This window comes from Cygnus atratus, chromosome 8 (assembly GCF_013377495.2).
Source record: "Cygnus atratus isolate AKBS03 ecotype Queensland, Australia chromosome 8, CAtr_DNAZoo_HiC_assembly, whole genome shotgun sequence".
NCBI classification, from domain to species: domain Eukaryota; kingdom Metazoa; phylum Chordata; class Aves; order Anseriformes; family Anatidae; genus Cygnus; species Cygnus atratus.
The window spans coordinates 8,943,346-8,960,301 of NC_066369.1; the positions used below are offsets into that span (position 1 = coordinate 8,943,346).

Sequence of the window (16,956 nt, forward strand, 5' to 3'; positions counted from 1 at the left end):
TGCCGGGCCCGGCCCCTTCCGCACGGTGGCCCCGTCCCTTCCGCGGCGCCCCCCGCAGCGCCCCCCGCAGCCCCGGAGGAACCCCCCCCCCATTCCCCGGGCGCTGAGGGGTCCTGGGGGCTTGGGGGGAGCGGGAGAAGATGTCACGGGCGAAAGAGACTCGGCACAGGGAGATGAATAAAATTTATTAGCTGTCGCTAGCAGACTGGAGCTCAAAGCGAACTAAAACACCTTCCCCACATCCATCCTCTTCTGCCTGCTCCCCCTGAGTGGTGCTGGGGAACGGGGGCTGCGGTCAGTCCATTGTGCTTCTCCATCGCCCCTTCACGGTCCCTCTCTGCCCCTGCTCCAGTGTAGTGTCCCTCCCACGGGATGCCGTCCTTCACAAACTGATCCTGTGGGTGCTGCCCACAGGCTGCAGCTCTTCAGGAACTGCTCCCACATGGCTCCGTACCACGGGGTCCATCCCCCAGGAGCAAACTGCCCCAGCACAGGTCCCCCACGGGCGGCAGCTCCCCCCAGGCCCCCTGCTCCTGCGTGGGCTCCTCTCCACGGGCTGCAGCTCCGGCCCGGGGCCTGCTCCTGCAGGGGCTCTCCATGGGCCGCAGCCTCCTCCAGGCCACATCCACCTGCTCCACCGGGGGCTCCTCCACGGGCTGCAGCGTGGAGATCTGCTCCGTGTGGGACCCATGGGCTGCAGGGGGACAGCCTGCTCCACCAGGGGCCTCTCCACGGGCCACAGGGGAACTGCTGCTGCGTGCCTGGAGCACCTCCTGCCCTCCTGCTGCACGGACCTTGGGGGCTGCAGGGCTGCTTCTCACTCCTTGCTCTCCCAGCTGCTGTTGTGCAGCAGTTTTTTCCCTTTCTTAAATGTGCTCTCACAGAGGCACAAACAACATTGGTCATTGGCTTGGCTCTTGCCAGTGGTCGGTCCCTTTTGAAGCATATGGAGCTGTCTCTGATCTGACATGGGGCAGCTGCCGGGCTCTGCTCACAGAGGCCACCCCTGCAGCCCCCCTGCTACCAAAACCTTGCCACATTAACCCAATACAGTGCCCTGCTACCCTGGTGCCAGGCCCTTGTGGCATTTCTCCATTGCCCAGAGCCTCACTGGAGCTGGGCAGCCTGCTTTCCCCTCCATGCTGCAGCCTCCAGGTGGAAGAGCCTTCACGTGGCGCTGATCTCTCCCAGTGCCCCATCCCCACACACATTCCTTGCTCTGGGCCTGGCTGATAACAGTGGCAATGAGCAATGGCCAGCTCAGCAGAGCTCCCCGCTCTGGTGTCAGTGCACACACCCACAAGGTCACAGGAGGCTGGCAGAAGCCTCTGAGAGCCTCCACAGGGCCACACCACCCTGACCCCTGGCTCTTTGGCAAGAAGGGCAGTGGGGACCACACCGGGTCCGGCCCCTGCAGGGAGAAGCCCGGGATGCTTGTCCTCTGGGGAGGCCACAACCGCCTCCCCGATTTCTCAGCTCCTCTGGCGCCAGGCAGGGAGCGGAGTGGCGGTGCCATAGAGCCAGAGGCAGTGTTTTGCACACAGCAGTGTCAGTTCGGGTCGTTTCCGCCCCGGGTGACTCAGCCAGGGATGAGGCCGCATGTTTGCTCCCCTGCCATGGCAACCCGCCGCAGCCGCCCCACTGCTGCCAGCCGTGACGGCCGTGTCCCATTGCCTCACGCGGATTGTATGTGATAAGGGCCATCTCCGCGTGCCACGGCTTCCTAGCGGCACCTGGGTGCCATGGGAAGTCACTCTCTGACCCTGCAAGAACACTCCATTTGCTTTTTAAAACTATTCTTTATTTCTATCCACCCGAAGCGCAGGTGGCAGGCAGCCTGTTTCTTGCCAGGCCCCCAGGCTGTGTATCCAGCCGTGCTTCCCATGCTCCGCCACCGCCCAGCAGCTCCTCTCCTCCCTTCTCCTCCCTGCAGCATCCACAGCTCAGCAAACGCCCCGGCAGAGAGCAGCTGGCTTTCCTGCCCCTTCCTGGGTGGCCGCAGCATTTCACACCCGCAGCATTTCGCCGCAGATGAAGTGGGCTGCATCGTTTCCTGCTGCAAGCATTTACGGCTCCCTCCCAGCGCCCTCCCGGCTCTTTTACACACACACACTGCCTCCCCTCGCAGAGACGCCAGGTTGATCTGAGCGGGCTGAGAGACAGCCCAGCTGCTGGCAGCGCTGCAGCATCCCAGGGGGGAGCAAAACAAGCCCGGCCAGGGAGGAGGAGCAGCAGCACCAGATGTGGGAATGGGGTCGCAGAGGAGGAGACATCTGGCGAGGTGCAGGCAGCACGAGGGATGCTGGTGTTGCTGGGGTAGGCGCCACGCATTTAGCATGCTGTGTCACCTCACACAATGGTTACAGATCAACAGGCCTCAGGAGGGACTATAATAGTTGCATGAGTGCCCTAAGGCAGGTTTTCCTGGACACAGCAAGCTGGCCTGCAGCAGGCCCGCAGCGCCAAGACTCAGGGTCAGCTCCCGGCAGACAGATGCTTGAGATGTTTAAGGTAGGCGTTGGCGCTTCAGGCCCTCTGATGCAGGGTCTGCACTTTCAGTACAATAAATGAATCAGGAAGGATTAGGAAGAATAAAAGCCAATAAACATCTGCAAGTTTGCAATTCTCTGTTCTCAGGAGCTTCACCCTTTTCTTTTCACTTCAGTAGCCAGGGAAATGTCCCTCTGCACCTCGGGAAATTCCCTCTGCCCTCTTCCCCCAGGTCCTTTAAGCCAAGATTCACCAAAGACAGACACAGAGGTCTGGCAGAAAGCTCTTACACCCTTCTCCCTTGGAAACTCTCCCTGTTTCCTTGAAAATAAGAGGAGAGGAGTGAAGTGCTGGTGCCTGAGGCCAGCTTTTTACCACCAGCCCTCTCCCGTTGGCTACACTGCGGGACACAACCCCTAAGGAGGGATGCTGAGGGCTTCCAGCCCAAGCTGTCCTTTTGCCAGCTGCAGGCTTAGGGACACAGCTACCCTAACGCAGAGGGGACACGTCAGTCTGGAGCAGGTGAGGAAGACACAGGCCAGGTGACCCAAAGGGCTCCTTGCTGCCTCCTCACCCTGGCTGAAGACCCCCCCACATCTTACAGCACAGGCACCCAGTGGGTTCGGCCAAGCTGAGGGCCCCCAGTCACCCTTTCTGTCACCCTTTCCTTTTTTCTTCTGTACAGAAAGCCACAAAGCGCAGGGCGGGGGGGTAGGACCGCAGCAGTTCAGTTTCTGAGCCCATGCTGTTTCCTGTCCTTTGCCAAAACCTCTTCTGCTTTCCTACCCAGCGCTTTCGGGCTCGCCCGTGCTCGCTGCCAGAGGAACGGCTAATTTTGTTTGTTTTTTTGTCACCATGATGAAGTGTTTATAGCAACCAATGCTCAACAATCCGCAAGTATCACTGATCTCAGCCTCAGCTTCCGAAATAATGTCAGAGGAAGCACAGCTCCTTCCTCTGGGATCGAAATCTGCGATGCTTCATGTCACCAACACGGGGGACTTCGCGCTGGGCATCACCATGCTGGAGATCATCCAGTGCCTAAATGGTCACTTTGTGGCTGCCCTGACCTTCATTGACAGGGGCATCTCTCAGTTGCTCCCCAAAAGAGCCAGGATTTTCCCCAGCATCCTGCTCTCCCCCTCCTGGCACGAAGCTTGTGCCTGCTGTGAGCCCACCTCCCCGCTGCCCGGCGCTCTGCGCATCGGAGGAGTGCATCTGGCATCTCATCCAAATGCCGTACAGCCACTCCTTCTTCCTCTCCAAAACCAAATTGAATTTAAAATCAATTTATCATGTATTTTCTTTGACCGAAGCGCCTTCCGGATGGGACCTGAGCCTGAACTGCTCAATCTCACAGCATCAAGCCCCTGGAGCAGGCGGAGAGCGCACCTCGTGCCAGCAGAGCGCTGGGAGGGGAGCATGCTGACAGCAAGTCCTGGGGCTACACATGCCTCCGCAAGAGGATGGGCAGAGAGACAGTGCAGCTGGAAGGTTTTTGCAGCAGGAATCAATATGCAAGGGCTTGTCCTTGGAGCTTGCTTGAGGTACCCCAGTTTTTGTCCCCCAGGCAAGCCGCGGGATGGGGTTTAGTTTGTCTACACGCTGCATGAGGCTGCACAGACCCTGCACAGCTCAGCTCCTACATCCCTGCGGGCACTGAGAGCAGGCAGAGCTGTCCCAGCACCACACCCGCATTGTGCATAGGTGGCAGGGACCGAAGCAAAGGGCAGCAGGGCCCTGCAGGCTGCAGCAGCCTCAGAAAGAACCCATTACAGCTGCTGTGAGACAGCCGTGCCACACCGAAGCTGCTAAAACAGGACAAGCCAGGCACCTTCATGGGTCCACAGACAGCTCAGTGCTGGGAAGCAGCTCCAGCCCCACTCCAGGCAGAACCAACCTCCTGCTTCCCACAGGTTCCTCGAGGTCCCCACCAAGGCACACTTCTCCCCACGAAGCTGACGGGGCTGTGGGCACGGCGAGGCTGAGGTCCCCACTCCACCCCACTGCCAGGGCAGGGAGGCACTGCAGCAGGCAGGAGAGCAGCAGGCAGGAGAGCAGCAGGCAGCCGAGCACAGTCAAGTCTGCCTTCAGTAGGGCTACACAGGCATCAAGCAGCCCGTTAAGCTTCATTCAAGAGCCCTGTGCAGGCGAGCAGCTCTCCTTCGTTAGAGCAGCACTCACAGCTTGCAGAGGAAGGAGGATGTGGGGTGGAGGGGAGACTTCTGACAGCAAGCGCAAGGGGAATTTTCAGATGGTTATCAGACGGGGCTGCTTCTGACTCCAAAGATTTTGATATCAGGCATGTACCCCTGAGGGTTTGGCCAAGTCCTAGTAACACCAGCGTGACAACAAAACCCAGCAGTTTCTAAAGAAATGCATTTGTATACTGTAGACAAAAATATCTGTGTGTGTTGTGTAGTGTATCAGAATATGTAAATCGAGTGGTTCAAGCTAGGGAAAGACATGGTTGAGAAACCATTTTCGAAACATCCGTCAAATCGACACTTTTACATCTGTCGGTGCTGCTCTTCCCGCGGGGCAAAGCGGCTGAGGCACGAGAGAGCAGGAAGCTGGGGATGCAGCCCTTGCTCCGTAATACTGCACCTTCGCTTTTACTGACGGCGGGGCTCGCCTTGCCTGGCCAGTGACCTGCCCACTGACGTGGCCTTTCGGTATGACTGCTGGGGGTGGAAGCAGCAAATAACAGTTTTTGTGGTGTGGCCTTCAACCGCCTCCCGGTGGGAGCCCACCCTGCCCCGCCGAGCTCCCACCCCAGCCTGGGGCTGCACAGCCACGTCCCCAGCGCCGGCAGCACAGCGCTGGGGGCTCTGCGGGCACTGCCAGCGACAGGGAAGTGGCTGCCCGGGGACAGGGGGACACAGGGACAGCGCTCAAACCCTTGTCCTGCAGCTCTGCCCTCGTGGGGTCCTTCGCCAGCATGTCTCGTGGGACCCCCCGGTACAAAGAGCACAGCACTCGCATGGGGGAAGCATCTCTCGGTCGGGGTTTATTAAAGACTGAAATACAAGTGTGGCCCGGCTGCAGAGCCGGCTGCCAGAAGCAGGGCTGGGTTTTGGCTGGACGGGTGCGGTCTCCTCTCCAGGCGGCCTTCAGCGGTACCGGCCAAATTTCCTACGGGCAGCGTCCAACCTCCCACCCCTGCGGCGCTCCCTCCAGAGCGGAGCCCCTCTCCGCACCAGCCCCATCCGTGGTTACTTATTGCTTTCGACGTGCTAATGGAGTACAGAGTGAATGAAGAACGAGAAGGCATGTCTGTTGCGGCGGGTTCGTGCCGTCGTCGGGCTGTGCTGGGAGCCCTGGCTGTCAGACCTGCGGAGGGATGGAAGAGATGGGCCATCAGCGGTGACACCCCCAGGACAGCGGTGATTCGAGGCACAGCCCCGGCCCCGGCTGCCCATCAAGCCACGGGGGAGCTCCAGAGGGAGGCACCAACCTGAGCTTTACTTGAACGTGTGGCTCTCGGCTCCCCCCCGGCCAAACCCTGCAAGAGAGACAGAGCGGGGTGAGCGACGCCGCGGGGCAGTGAGCGCACGGCGGGACGCATCGCCGCTGCATCACGGAGAGATGGGAGCACGGAGCCCCCTTCCTTCCCTCCCCTCTCCCAAAGCCCCAGCCACGGTGACCTTACCTTTGGGTCCGAACAAGGCGGCATAGCAGGGGTGGTTGCAGTACGGCTTGCCGTCGTGCTGCGGGGAGAGAGGAGAGCATCAGCCCCGGTGCCCTGCCGCCTGTGCCCACCCCGTTCCCTGCAGGACACCAGCCCTTGGCTGCCGGGGTCGGGGCCTCCTGGACACCAAACCTCACCTCTGCATGGCCTCCAGATGTCAGGGTCTTGTTACACTTCTCGCATCTCAAGCAGGGCCGGTGCCAGTCCTTCCCCAGAGAAGTCACCTTCTCGGCTGCCACAGAAAGGAGGTGGGTTAGCTGAGGCCACCGAACGGGCACAACGAGGTGTTTGTGGCAGGCTGGCCTCCCTGCTGCCAGCCCCAGGGAGGACATACGTTTGGGGGGATTTTCTCAAGTCTGCTCGCCCAGAACAGAAGCCCTGCAAGTGCCAAACCCAAGGCATGCACACCTCACCACGCACATCCAGGTGCCCAGATCCGAAATCCCGGGCAGGGCACTGCTGTGAGCCCTCGCCGCTGCGAGCAGCGTGGCACGTGGGGTCACCGCTGCGCTCGCACGGACAGACCGACTTCTGTCCGTCTTCCAGAGAAGACTTGGACACTTCCTCCCTTCCAACATCAGCCTGCACGGGGATGAATTCCCCCCCGGCCAGCTGGAGCCCGTCTGCAAAGAGGACAGATGCTGGGCTGGTGGGTCCGGGGTGGCGAAGTCACCGCTGCGCCCTCCCTGCCACCAGCCAGGCCCCTCCAGCGCTGCGGTGACAGCTCTGATTTGCCGTGTGCTGTCACAAACCACAGCAGAGCTGGAGCCTGGCTGGGGCTCGGGGAGCAACGTGCTGCTTGCTCGGGCCAGGACGTGGTTATGGAGAGGGAGAAGGCGGTGTGGCTTTTTCCATTGCGGCCCAGCAGGGGAGGAGGGTATTTTCTGCAGTATTTTCTGCGGGTGCACGTGTGCTCACTATTGGCAGCTGCACTCCTGGGGATTTATTAAGTGATAAAGCAGCGCTCCCCACGGGAACCCGGTCACAGCCAGGTCCGAGCGCTTATCCCACGCCTGCACAAGGTGGCCGAGCAAAGGGTTTCTTCGGGGCCCAAGCCTGCCCACAGCAGCTTGCGCAAGGAGCCAGGCAGCGGCTGCAGAGGTGGGAGCGGGGGCCGCACCCAAATGTCACGAGGCAGCCCCGGTGCCGTCTCCAGCAGCACAAAGCCCCCTGTGTCCTCCCCCGGAGCCCCAGCCGGGCACGAGAGGGCCCCCCTCTCCCCAGCTCCTTACAGGCACTGTGTGTCCTACAGCAGCCCAGGGCACCTCTGAGGAAAAAGGGCCACCAGGCTCAGAAAACCCCAGGCACAGCGGAGCAGGGCTTGCTCTGCCTCCTCTTCCAGCACTATCTCCAGGCACAGAAATCACGCAGTGAGCTCATGTCTCCGGCCACTTTTGAAGCCTCCTGCATCAACAGAGCCGGTTTCATAGGAGCGGGCCGATAAGAGCAGGGCCAAACCCCTCCCTGGTCAAACAGCCCTGTCCCAGCCGCAGCCGCACCTGCAGGCACAGAAATCCCAGCTGAGACCAACCTCAAAGCCTGGCTGTGGGCAGAGGGCTCGGGATTAGCCAAAGCTGTGCTCCCCAGCTGTGGGAGCCACGGCCACGCCAGTGCCTGTACCGCACCAGAACCCTCTGGGTGGTGGGCATCACCAGCAGACAGATTTGTGTGACGGGGGGAGCAGCTATGGGGCAGCCCCCGTCACTCACCCCACATTTCAGCCTCAGATCTCTTTGGCCGAGCAGAAGCGGAAGCCGCGGCACACCCACAGGCAGAGCAGAAATAAGGCAGGGAGAGCAGAAGTCAGGGCACGGCACTCAGGTCACCGAACCCTCATCTCAAGTACATTACAAGCAGGGAGCGTTCGAGCCTCTGTCAGCAAACCTCAACAAATTCAGCTAAACGAGGGAAGTGGGGAGGTTTGGCGGCTGGAGCCTGGCTGTTTCAGCAGCTGCTGCCAGCAGGGTGAGAGGCTCAAAGCCCCAAAACACACTCGGGCAGGACGGCAGGACCACGGCACCAGGAGCAGGACCCCAGAACTTGGGCCCCAACGCAGCGGCAGCAAACCTGCCTCAAAGCCCACGGACAGGGGGAAGCGCAACGAGCTGAGCTCACGGTCAGCCTGCAAGGCACCCTGAAAACACCACGGCCACTTCTCTCCAGGCCATCCCCTCACCATGCTAAACCTCACAGGCCAATGGGCAGGACGTCCCCGAGCACCCCTGCGCCCCTCGCAGCGCCTCTCCTCGGGTGCATTTGGGGGGCCACCCAGGGCAGCCACAGCGCAGGGGGCACCCCGAGCACCTGCAGCGCAGGGGTGGGTGCTATTGGGGTGCCCAGGACCCGCAGAATAGGGGTGCCCGGGACTTGGGGGGGTGTGCGCAGGATGCCCTTACCGAAGTAGACCTCCTTCTGGCAGCGGGGGCACTTGGGCATGGTGTCAGCTCGGGGCTCGGCTCGGTTGTGGGATGCTGGGCGCCTGCACCGCCGGAGTCACTGCTCGGGGACCCCGCCCCAGCCCGCCCAGATGTGGACCCCGCCCAGATGTGGACCCGGTCCAGATGTGTGGTCCCGCCCACAGCTGGAGACACCCGCCCCAGGCGCGGTCCCGCAGCCCTCGCACCACTGCGCCCTTTGCTTCCCGCACCCCTTTCACCCTTTGCATCCCCCGCGCCCTGCGCCCTCTGCATCCTGCACCCTTACCCCTGTGCACGCTTGCAGCCCTGCACCCCTTGCATCCTGCACCCCCGTACCCCTTGTACCCCTGCACCCCTCGCATCCTGCACCCTCTGTACCCCTTACACCCCAGCCTCTGCACCCCGAGATGCCGTGCCCCAGCTCCCTGCCTGCCCCTGCCCACCCCAGTGCTATGGAAGCGCTGAGCAGGGCAGGAGGTGCGATTAGCATCGCCAATTAACCACGCTCCCAAATCAAGCTCCCCGGGACGCTGGCCGCAGGGCTCTCCCTCTCCAGACAGAACTGTTTTCTCCTAGCAGTGTAAAAGTGGTGTTTTGTAAAAGCCCACTTGGGCTGTGTCTGCTGCCTGGGGGGAAGCCTGGGGTAGGAGATGATGAAGCAGGACGGAGCAGGGGGGCTGTAGCCCCCCTCTTCCAGAGCCTCAGGAATGGCGTGGGTGCAGGACACGGCTCACCGCAAAGAGCCTGCCCATCTGCATCGCTGACTGTTGTCATTTTATAAGAGCGAGGACTTGTTGTTCCTTTGTGTTTGGCTGCGAAGGAAATGAAAAGCCTATCCAAAGGTCTGTTTTGCATGAAGCAATCCTCCCCAGGGCACGTTGCTGTGCTGGAAAGGTCAAGAGGGCTTGTGAAACCCAGCGGCAGGATGCCGGGTGCCTGCCTCCTGAAATGCAAGGCACCCCTTGCCGCCCCCCTGCAGAAACGGGGCGCTGCTGGTGCCAGAGCCCACCCGTGGGTGCAGGAGGAGAGGTGACAAGCTGCACCCAGGGGCGAAGGGCGCGGTTTGTGGGATTGTTTCATGACCCTGCCGCGCTCCACACCGCCTTTGCAGCGGGAGCACTCCTCCGGCTGATGCTCCCCGTCACACCCAGGCTCAGCGATGGCAAGCCCACCGCGCCCTGAAGACTTAGGGGACACGGGGCATGCCCCCCTCCCTCTGGTGACCCTATTTCCCCTTACACACACTGTTTCGAGGCTGCTGCCCGGCCAGGAGAGCCATCCCCAGCTGTGCTCCCTTTTAAGGCAGGTTTTGTGCCGGCGGGCAGCCGCAGGCTGGCCCAGCCCCGGTCCCCACGGACCACGCAGCGCCTGGCCGGGCTCCTGCAGCGGGAGCGTCCCCCTGGTACTGCGGGCCGACTGACCCAGCCAGGCGGTGGGGACAGCACTCAGCCCCCCCCACCTTGTACTTTTTCAAGCCTATTCATGCAGCACAGAGGACACAAGGCCGGCAGGAGGGCTTGCAAAGCTGGCGCCGAGGAGCTGCATGCTGCTCTCTGCCAATCCTGCTGGGACGGGGTCCGAGGCTGCCCAGATCCCCGTGGCGCTGATATGGCACAGCCGCCCTGTTGGGGTGAGCATGGGGTGCCCACGGCACTGCTGGCGGGAGAGGGAGCACAGCAGTGCCACAGGGACCCTCAGGATGTGGCCTTTTATTCATTTTATGGGGAGTGAGTTCATAAACGCTCCTACTGATGGTGTGTGAGATGTATCAGCAGGGCGATAAACAGAGTCCCCGGCAGCCTGCAGCCCCCAGCCCACACGGCAGCAAGCTGGTTGGAAGCACTCCAGCATTTGGGGCAAGCTGGTCGCTGCCCCTTCAGGGCCCTCTGAACGCCCCAAGTGCAGAACTCAGGCATTTCTCAGCAACCTGGTTCCTACAGTGACTTCCAGCACCGTGCCCAAGGGCATAGCAGCTCATCTCACAACCCAAGCTAAATCCAACTAAAGGGCACGGGATGGCTGCAGGGAGAGAGCCACACTGCCCTGCAGGAGAGAGGGGCCGGGGCAGCATCTTCAGCCAAGCCCGGTCCCAGCCCAAGCCCTGCATCAAAGCAAGGCTCCCCCACCTGCGAAATAGCCCAGCCAGCTCCAGCTGCCAACAGCCTCCCCAGTGAACCACAGGTTTATCTTATCTGCAGACCTTGTTCCAGCTAATTCAACCACCCGAGCACAGCACACCCCGGCCGCCCGTGCCCTCTGATACAAATCTGGGGGTGGAGGCTCCGTCCTGGCGCATCAGGCGCCAGCGTTCCCCGAGGGCACGGCAGCAGCCCTCAGACAAACCTGGGCCGTCCTGTTTGTTTGCGTGTGACGAGGTGCTGCCAGGCAGCGCTGGTACGGATCGCTTTGCTGAGCTCGCGGGCAGGGATGACAGTAGGGCACAAACGGCTTCGCTCTGGACAGCCGTGCCCCGTGTGGATCAACCACAGTCCTTGTTCGCGCCTTCCCCCCCGTGCAGAACCGAGGATGCCTCTTCTCATTTCTTCCCCAACCTCAGATCCTCCCGAGCTGCCCCCAGGTCCCCTCCCTGCGGAAAACGTGACTAAGAAAAACCCAGGAATGTCCGAAGCACGTCGCCGCCGCGGGGCTCAACCAGCATTTTCCAAGCGGTCAGACAACTGCAGCTTCTGCAAAATTCCCCTCCTCAGCCATTTTTCAGCCTGCATGTTGCAGGCCCACTCAGCCGAGACGATTTGTTGTAAACTATGTCCTCCCGAGCCCAATATGTGACTAATTTGACAAGAAAATTACAGGGCGGCTTAAAAAGCCCAGCATGGGCTGGGAGAAGCTGCCAGATGTGGGTTCCCATGGAAAGGTTGGAGAGACACCAGGGTGCGCAGGGGGGGCACGCACTCACCTGGCATTGCCCCCAGGTCTGCACGCAGTTAATCCCATTACCCCTGCACTTGGAACAGCCGCATGGAGCAGGCTGTCAACCAATTTATGCCCTAAGGAAAAATCTGGGGTACGTCTTCATAAAGCTGACAGGTGGCTGAGGGCTGGGACGGATCGGGAACAGGGTGGCAGCGGGAAATGCCCTGAGTGATGCCTGTGCCTGGCTGCACTGTGGGAAGGGACGGGGCTGCCCCAAAAGCTGGCTGCTGTGGGGGACATTCACCATGCTGGACCTTCAATACAAAATGGTTTGAGACCGCAGAACACACTCCCTGCCCTGTTTGTGCAGACGCAGCCCAGAGTCCGTCCCCCGTGCCCACGGACAATCACACAGTTGTTTCTAGCAGAAAGTGCACAAACATTTCCAGCCCTGCTAAGGCTGCTGGCTGCCCACGGCAGTCACTTATCAGGCCAACACAAAACCTCAGGAGCATGGGCGTGAATCGTTATCACGCCGTAAATGTGATACCACGCACGCTGTAACAGACACATGCTCTTGCAGGGCTTAGCTCCTACTCCTGCGAAGGGTTCAGGGCAGGCGGCTCATGGAAGCAAACATTTTTGGGTCCGTACCCACAGCCTGGCCCTATGCCCATGCGCGCTCAGAGGCGATACACCCAGTGCCAACAGCTCCCATACTGCTGCCCAGGGTGGCAGTGGCACACAGGGCAGGGGCACACCGGTCCCATTGAGTGCATGCTCAGGAGGATGCCTGGCTGCAGGTCCATGCTTGGGGTGTGTCTGGGATTTCCAGACATGGGACGGGAGAACCTCTCCAATCCCTCCAAGTCCCAGTGACATGGAAAATCTCCTCAAATTTCATCCAGGCACAGCTTCCCACTGTCTCCCCGCATACAGTCTGGCCAAAAAGCTCCGTTACCATCTGCTCTTCCCTGCAAGCTTTCCATTAGCGGCAGCCCCAGGAAATCTCCTGGCCGAAGCCCTCTGTGGGAGGGTTTGGTGCATTTTCCTGGCATGGCCACAGCTGTTTCTGTTGCAGCGATCGCACCCGCCCGCGGCCAGGCTGGCTGAGGATGCTGCTACTTTGGGAAGCTGTCTTGGAGCTGGGGGTGCTCAGCACCCTGTGGGCTCTGCTCGCACCAGGGCCACCTCCCTGCCCTGCCATACCCTGCTGTAGGGATCAGCTATGCCGCTCAGCCTGGGCCAGTTACAGGCTGCTGATACCACACCTTTCAGTCCTGGTTAAAAACTCACTCGCTCCTAGTAGTCAAGGTGAGGAGAAGGGGAACAGAGTGCAGGACCCCCAGGCACCCCATTACTCACCCAGGTACAGATGATGAGTCCTGGTCCAACGCCCTCACCTGCAGCACAGCCCTTATTGCGGGGGAACTCCCTGGTTTACTGCCCCAGCGGTGTTTGCCCTCTGCAGTGGGGTTGTTGATGTGATAATGGTGTGATAAGGGAGACCCACTGCCAGAAGACCATGTTCTCTGCAGTGGTGTCACAGGCAGGGAGACAGACAGCCCAAATGCTGCAAGGCTGCACCCCTGTTTCAGACAGGGCTGCTTGGCTCTGCCTTACTGCAACAGGACAGGAGCAAGGCAGAGAAATCGGGACAGAGTGAGTGCAAAGAGAGGGAAGAAGAGAGCAGCCATGGGTTGTGTAGCATGCAAGCCCCAACAGCAGCATGCACACCTCCATCCCATTAGCACAGCTATTCCTCCCCCAGATCTGCCCCACATCCAGCCCCAGGGCACTCCAGGAGTCCCCAGGGTGGTCCCCAGCTGCTCACACCTCTGGAAACCCATCAGTGATATACAGGCTGCTGCGGAGCCCAGCAGCTTCCAACAGGCAGCCACGGTCTGCACCGCCACCGCTGCAGCTCTCCCAGCACACTGGCAGGGAGATTTACAGCTCTAATTCTCCTTTGCATGGTTTCATGCTGTTCCTCCTCCTACTGTATCCCTGCCTGCCCTCCTATACCCTCTCCAGGATTTAGACCCATCACTTTAACCTCTCCCTGGGGCCAAGCCGAAGCCCAGCCAAGCAAGCAAGAGCCGCTCCATTGCCTTCAGGGAGCATCAGAGTGGTTCTTGGCCCGCACGGAAGCAAGCTTTGTTCACAGGGCCCCTTTTAATACTCCCTCTTAAATCACACCTTCCAGCACTTTATCCCTTTTGGCTCCTACGTATTGAGTCCCCAGCAAATGCTTTAAATCTGTCCTGCTTTCCTGCCCAGCCGCACTCCCAGCCACAGCCTCACCGGCTCTATGTGGGTCAGTGCTGCTCTGTAGTGCTGCGGGCATCTCCCGGCCCTTGGGAGCGTCTCTAGATTGCTTTAGCAGTGTCTAGATTAATTACACAAGCGTAGTGCCTAGATTACTTTAATTTAGTGCCCCCTGGAGGACTCGCAAGGCGCTCTAGTGCACTCGAGGGCACGCTCGAGGCCTTCCAGGGCCCTGCAGTGTGCTCTAGCGTTAGCTGGAGGCCTTTCAAGGCTCACCAGTGTCCTCTAGGGTGCCCTAAAGGCCTTTCAGTGCTCACTGCACACCTCCAATGAACCTCCACTCTGCTCTACAGTCTGTGCATGTCTACCAGGGGCCCCCAGCGTGCTCTAGCTCTCCTTGAACGCCTTCCAGTGCCACCCAGTGTCCTCAATGATGCCCTAGAGGCCTCCCAGTGCAGCCATGAGTCTTGCTGCGGCCCTTCAGTGCTCTCTAGTACCTTCTGGCGGTCTATCACACCTTACAGTGTAGACTAGCATCCCCTGAGGGCCTCGCTGGAGTTTACTCTATACAGTTTACTCTAGTATACTCTAAGGAACACTAAAGGCCTCCTAGTGTGGCCTAGAGCACCCAGTATGTCCCAGTGTAATCTAGCTCCCCACGGACACCTTGCAGGGCCTTCTCCCTGGGAGGCCTCTAGGGTGCAATAGGAGGCTCCTAGGGCAACCAAGAATGCACTGGAAGGCCCTGGGAGGCCTCTAGGGCACATTGGGAGGCCTCTAGGGCTCTCTAGAGAGCACTTGGAGGCCCCTAAGGCGCATGAGGGTATATTGGTGCCCTGGGATGCCTCTAGAGATGCCTGGGAGACTTCAAACTTTTGGTAGAGTATGCAGGAGAGCACAGTGAGGCCCCCAAGGGGTGTTAGAGCACACCTGGAGGCCCTGGCAGCTTTCTAGCTGGTGCTAGACAGCTGAGGACAGCAGGGAGCCCTGTGAGACCCTTGGCTGTCAGACAGCCATGGCACCTCTCCCCTGCACATACCGGCTCTGACTTCACGTCACAGGGCTGCCCCGTCATTCCTGCCCTCACCCAATCCTTGTGGGACCACCTGGGACCAGCATTTGTATGCTCATCATTCCCTTTTCCAGGTCACTAACAGGGACATCAGCACCCCATCACCCAGACTGCCCCAAAAACGCATCCAACACCAGTGCATGGTGGCACTTGGAGGGATCCCTGTTCTGCCACCAGCAAGGAGAAGCCTGCTGCAGGGCACGGCGCCGTGCTGGGCTCTGCTGACTCCCAGGGAATCGAGCAAGACTAATTGGATGGAATAAGTTCATGGCGCCTGGGGGATTTCCAGGCAAAGCTGCATCCACTTTGGTCTGTTTTCTTCCGTACCCTGGAGAGCATGTCTGTAATCACCGGCCCTCTCCAAGTTTCTTATCCCACCAGCAAGTCCTAGCTGAAAAAAATAATAAAATACTTGACATCCCCGAGGGGAAAGATGTTTTCCAAGCCCCTTTTGGCAGTAAGGGGCCTTTTTCAGCTCACATAGGTCTCCCAAAAATAAATACAAAAATGCAGCAAGGATCAGAGGCTAGAGCTGCCCTCCCGGCTCAAGCAAAGCACTGCTGTGCTGCACCAGGACAACCTCAAACCTTTGGCATGCAGGCGGATAACCCCATGGGGGGCCCCAAAACCCCCCCAAGTCCTTCAGATGCCTGCTCTTAGCACCCACCTCACAGGGACCTATGGTACCTGGTGGCCACCTTCTGCCATGAGTGGTGCCCAGTGCCCTCACCATGTCCCCAGGCTGCAGGGGGGCACAGAGAGGGGATGTCACCTACCTGCAGCCCAGCAGCTGGGCTCTCCCTGAGCAGGCAGGCTTCTCACTTGCACAGAGCTGAATTTTGACTATTTTTAGTTTTTCCCCAATGAAACTCTCTTGAGGAAAAAAAAATGTAAGCAAGAAAAAAAAAAAAAGAGAGAGAGGAAAAAAGCCAACTCCACCCAAACAAAATAAAATCCTGCCTTTGAGAGCTGCCGCCTGGGAGTGGCTCACGTCACACCATGCCATGCTCAGCCACGTCCCTAGCCCATGCAGCCCAGCACCATGCCTCAAGCCTCATGTCCCCCCTTGTGTTGCGTGTGGGCAGCACCTAGAGTGCCAGGGGTACTGCTAGCAAAGAGGTGGGTTTATTAAGCTTGTTAATTAATGATGGTAAGTAAATAAGGGTTGCCAGGAGAGCAGCACAGCTTGATTGATGCTAGCTTGCTGATGTGGCAACAGCTGTGACCAGTGCTGTTAGCCTCCCTGCCACATTGCAGTGTGCCAGTAGCCTCAGCTGCAATAGGGGGCAATGAGGTACCCTGGTCCCAGCCCAGGTGCTGCACGGTGCAGTGCTGCAACCTTGTAAATGTCAGCCACAGGATCAGGGAAGGAGCCTCGGAGCGGTCAGGTCTCCACGAGAACCCCACCAGACACAAACATCCGCTTCCCGGGCACAGGAACTGCTGCGGCCGAGCCCATCGTGCCTGGGAAAAGGCTGCGGGCTGCTGCAGCCGCTGCTGGGAGAGGGCAAGCTAGGAGCTCCCATACCAGCAGCTCCTCTGGCATGGTCCTGCTGGGCAACAAAGCCCAGGGAGATGCCACCATGACGGAGTGCTCCCTGTGGGCAATGGAGCAGCTCCAGGGATGCTGCAGCCAGTGTTTGGACTAGCCAGGAACAGCCCTGCAGCAGTGCCACAAGGCTGCAAGACATTTGGGGAGGCACCAGGACCCGTTTTCTCCCACAAACATAGTGTTTGGAGCACCTGCTGTTTGGGAGGCATGGTGACCCTATGCAAACGCAGGTGCTCAGCTGGGCCAGGCTGGAGCTCTGCTTGTGGGGCAGAAGAGTGGAGAAGGTGGTGTCCCACTTGCCTCTGCAGATGGCCACTGTGGGACAGCAGCACGGTGGGGAACGAGCGACGGGGCATGCTTCCTTTGCAAGGAAAACAAGGAAGAAAGCCCTGGACTCCAGCCGTGTTGTGCGGTGGGCTCTAGCAGCACTAAGTGACAAACCTGCTCTGCTCCTGCCTCCAGCCAGGCCATGCCAGGGTGCCCCTGGTGCTCCAGCCCCACCGCCCCGGCACAGGCTGGGGCCACTCCGTGTTGCCTCACAAGGCACAGACCGGGGCAGGAGGGCACCCCCAGAGCTCAGCCACACACCACA

At 60.0% G+C, this 16,956-nt stretch overlaps 1 protein-coding gene across 1 annotated transcript; it reads right to left on the reverse strand.

The window, feature by feature from the left end:
* Positions 1-5,474: 5,474 nt before the first annotated feature.
* CRIP1 (cysteine rich protein 1) lies at positions 5,475-8,723 on the reverse strand. The gene is made up of 5 exons (XM_035537956.2): positions 8,578-8,723; positions 6,319-6,413; positions 6,143-6,200; positions 5,948-5,995; positions 5,475-5,823 (listed from the first exon to the last, which is right to left on the reverse strand). The coding sequence occupies exons 1-4, from the start codon at positions 8,615-8,617 to the stop codon at positions 5,955-5,957; spliced, it is 234 nt and encodes a 77-aa protein (XP_035393849.1). The 5' UTR covers positions 8,618-8,723; the 3' UTR covers positions 5,475-5,823; positions 5,948-5,954.
* Between the last annotated feature and the right edge of the window lie 8,233 nt (positions 8,724-16,956).

Excerpts from the sequence above, each read along its gene's own strand:
- CRIP1 (XM_035537956.2), bottom strand. The coding sequence starts at position 8,617 with ATGCCCAAGTGCCCCCGCTGCCAGAAGGAGGTCTACTTCG. Across the intron at positions 6,414-8,577 it reads CCAGAAGGAGGTCTACTTCG|CCGAGAAGGTGACTTCTCTG; the intron begins GTAAGGGCATCC and ends TTTCTGTGGCAG. Across the intron at positions 5,996-6,142 it reads CGCCTTGTTCGGACCCAAAG|GGTTTGGCCGGGGGGGAGCC; the intron begins GTAAGGTCACCG and ends TCTCTCTTGCAG.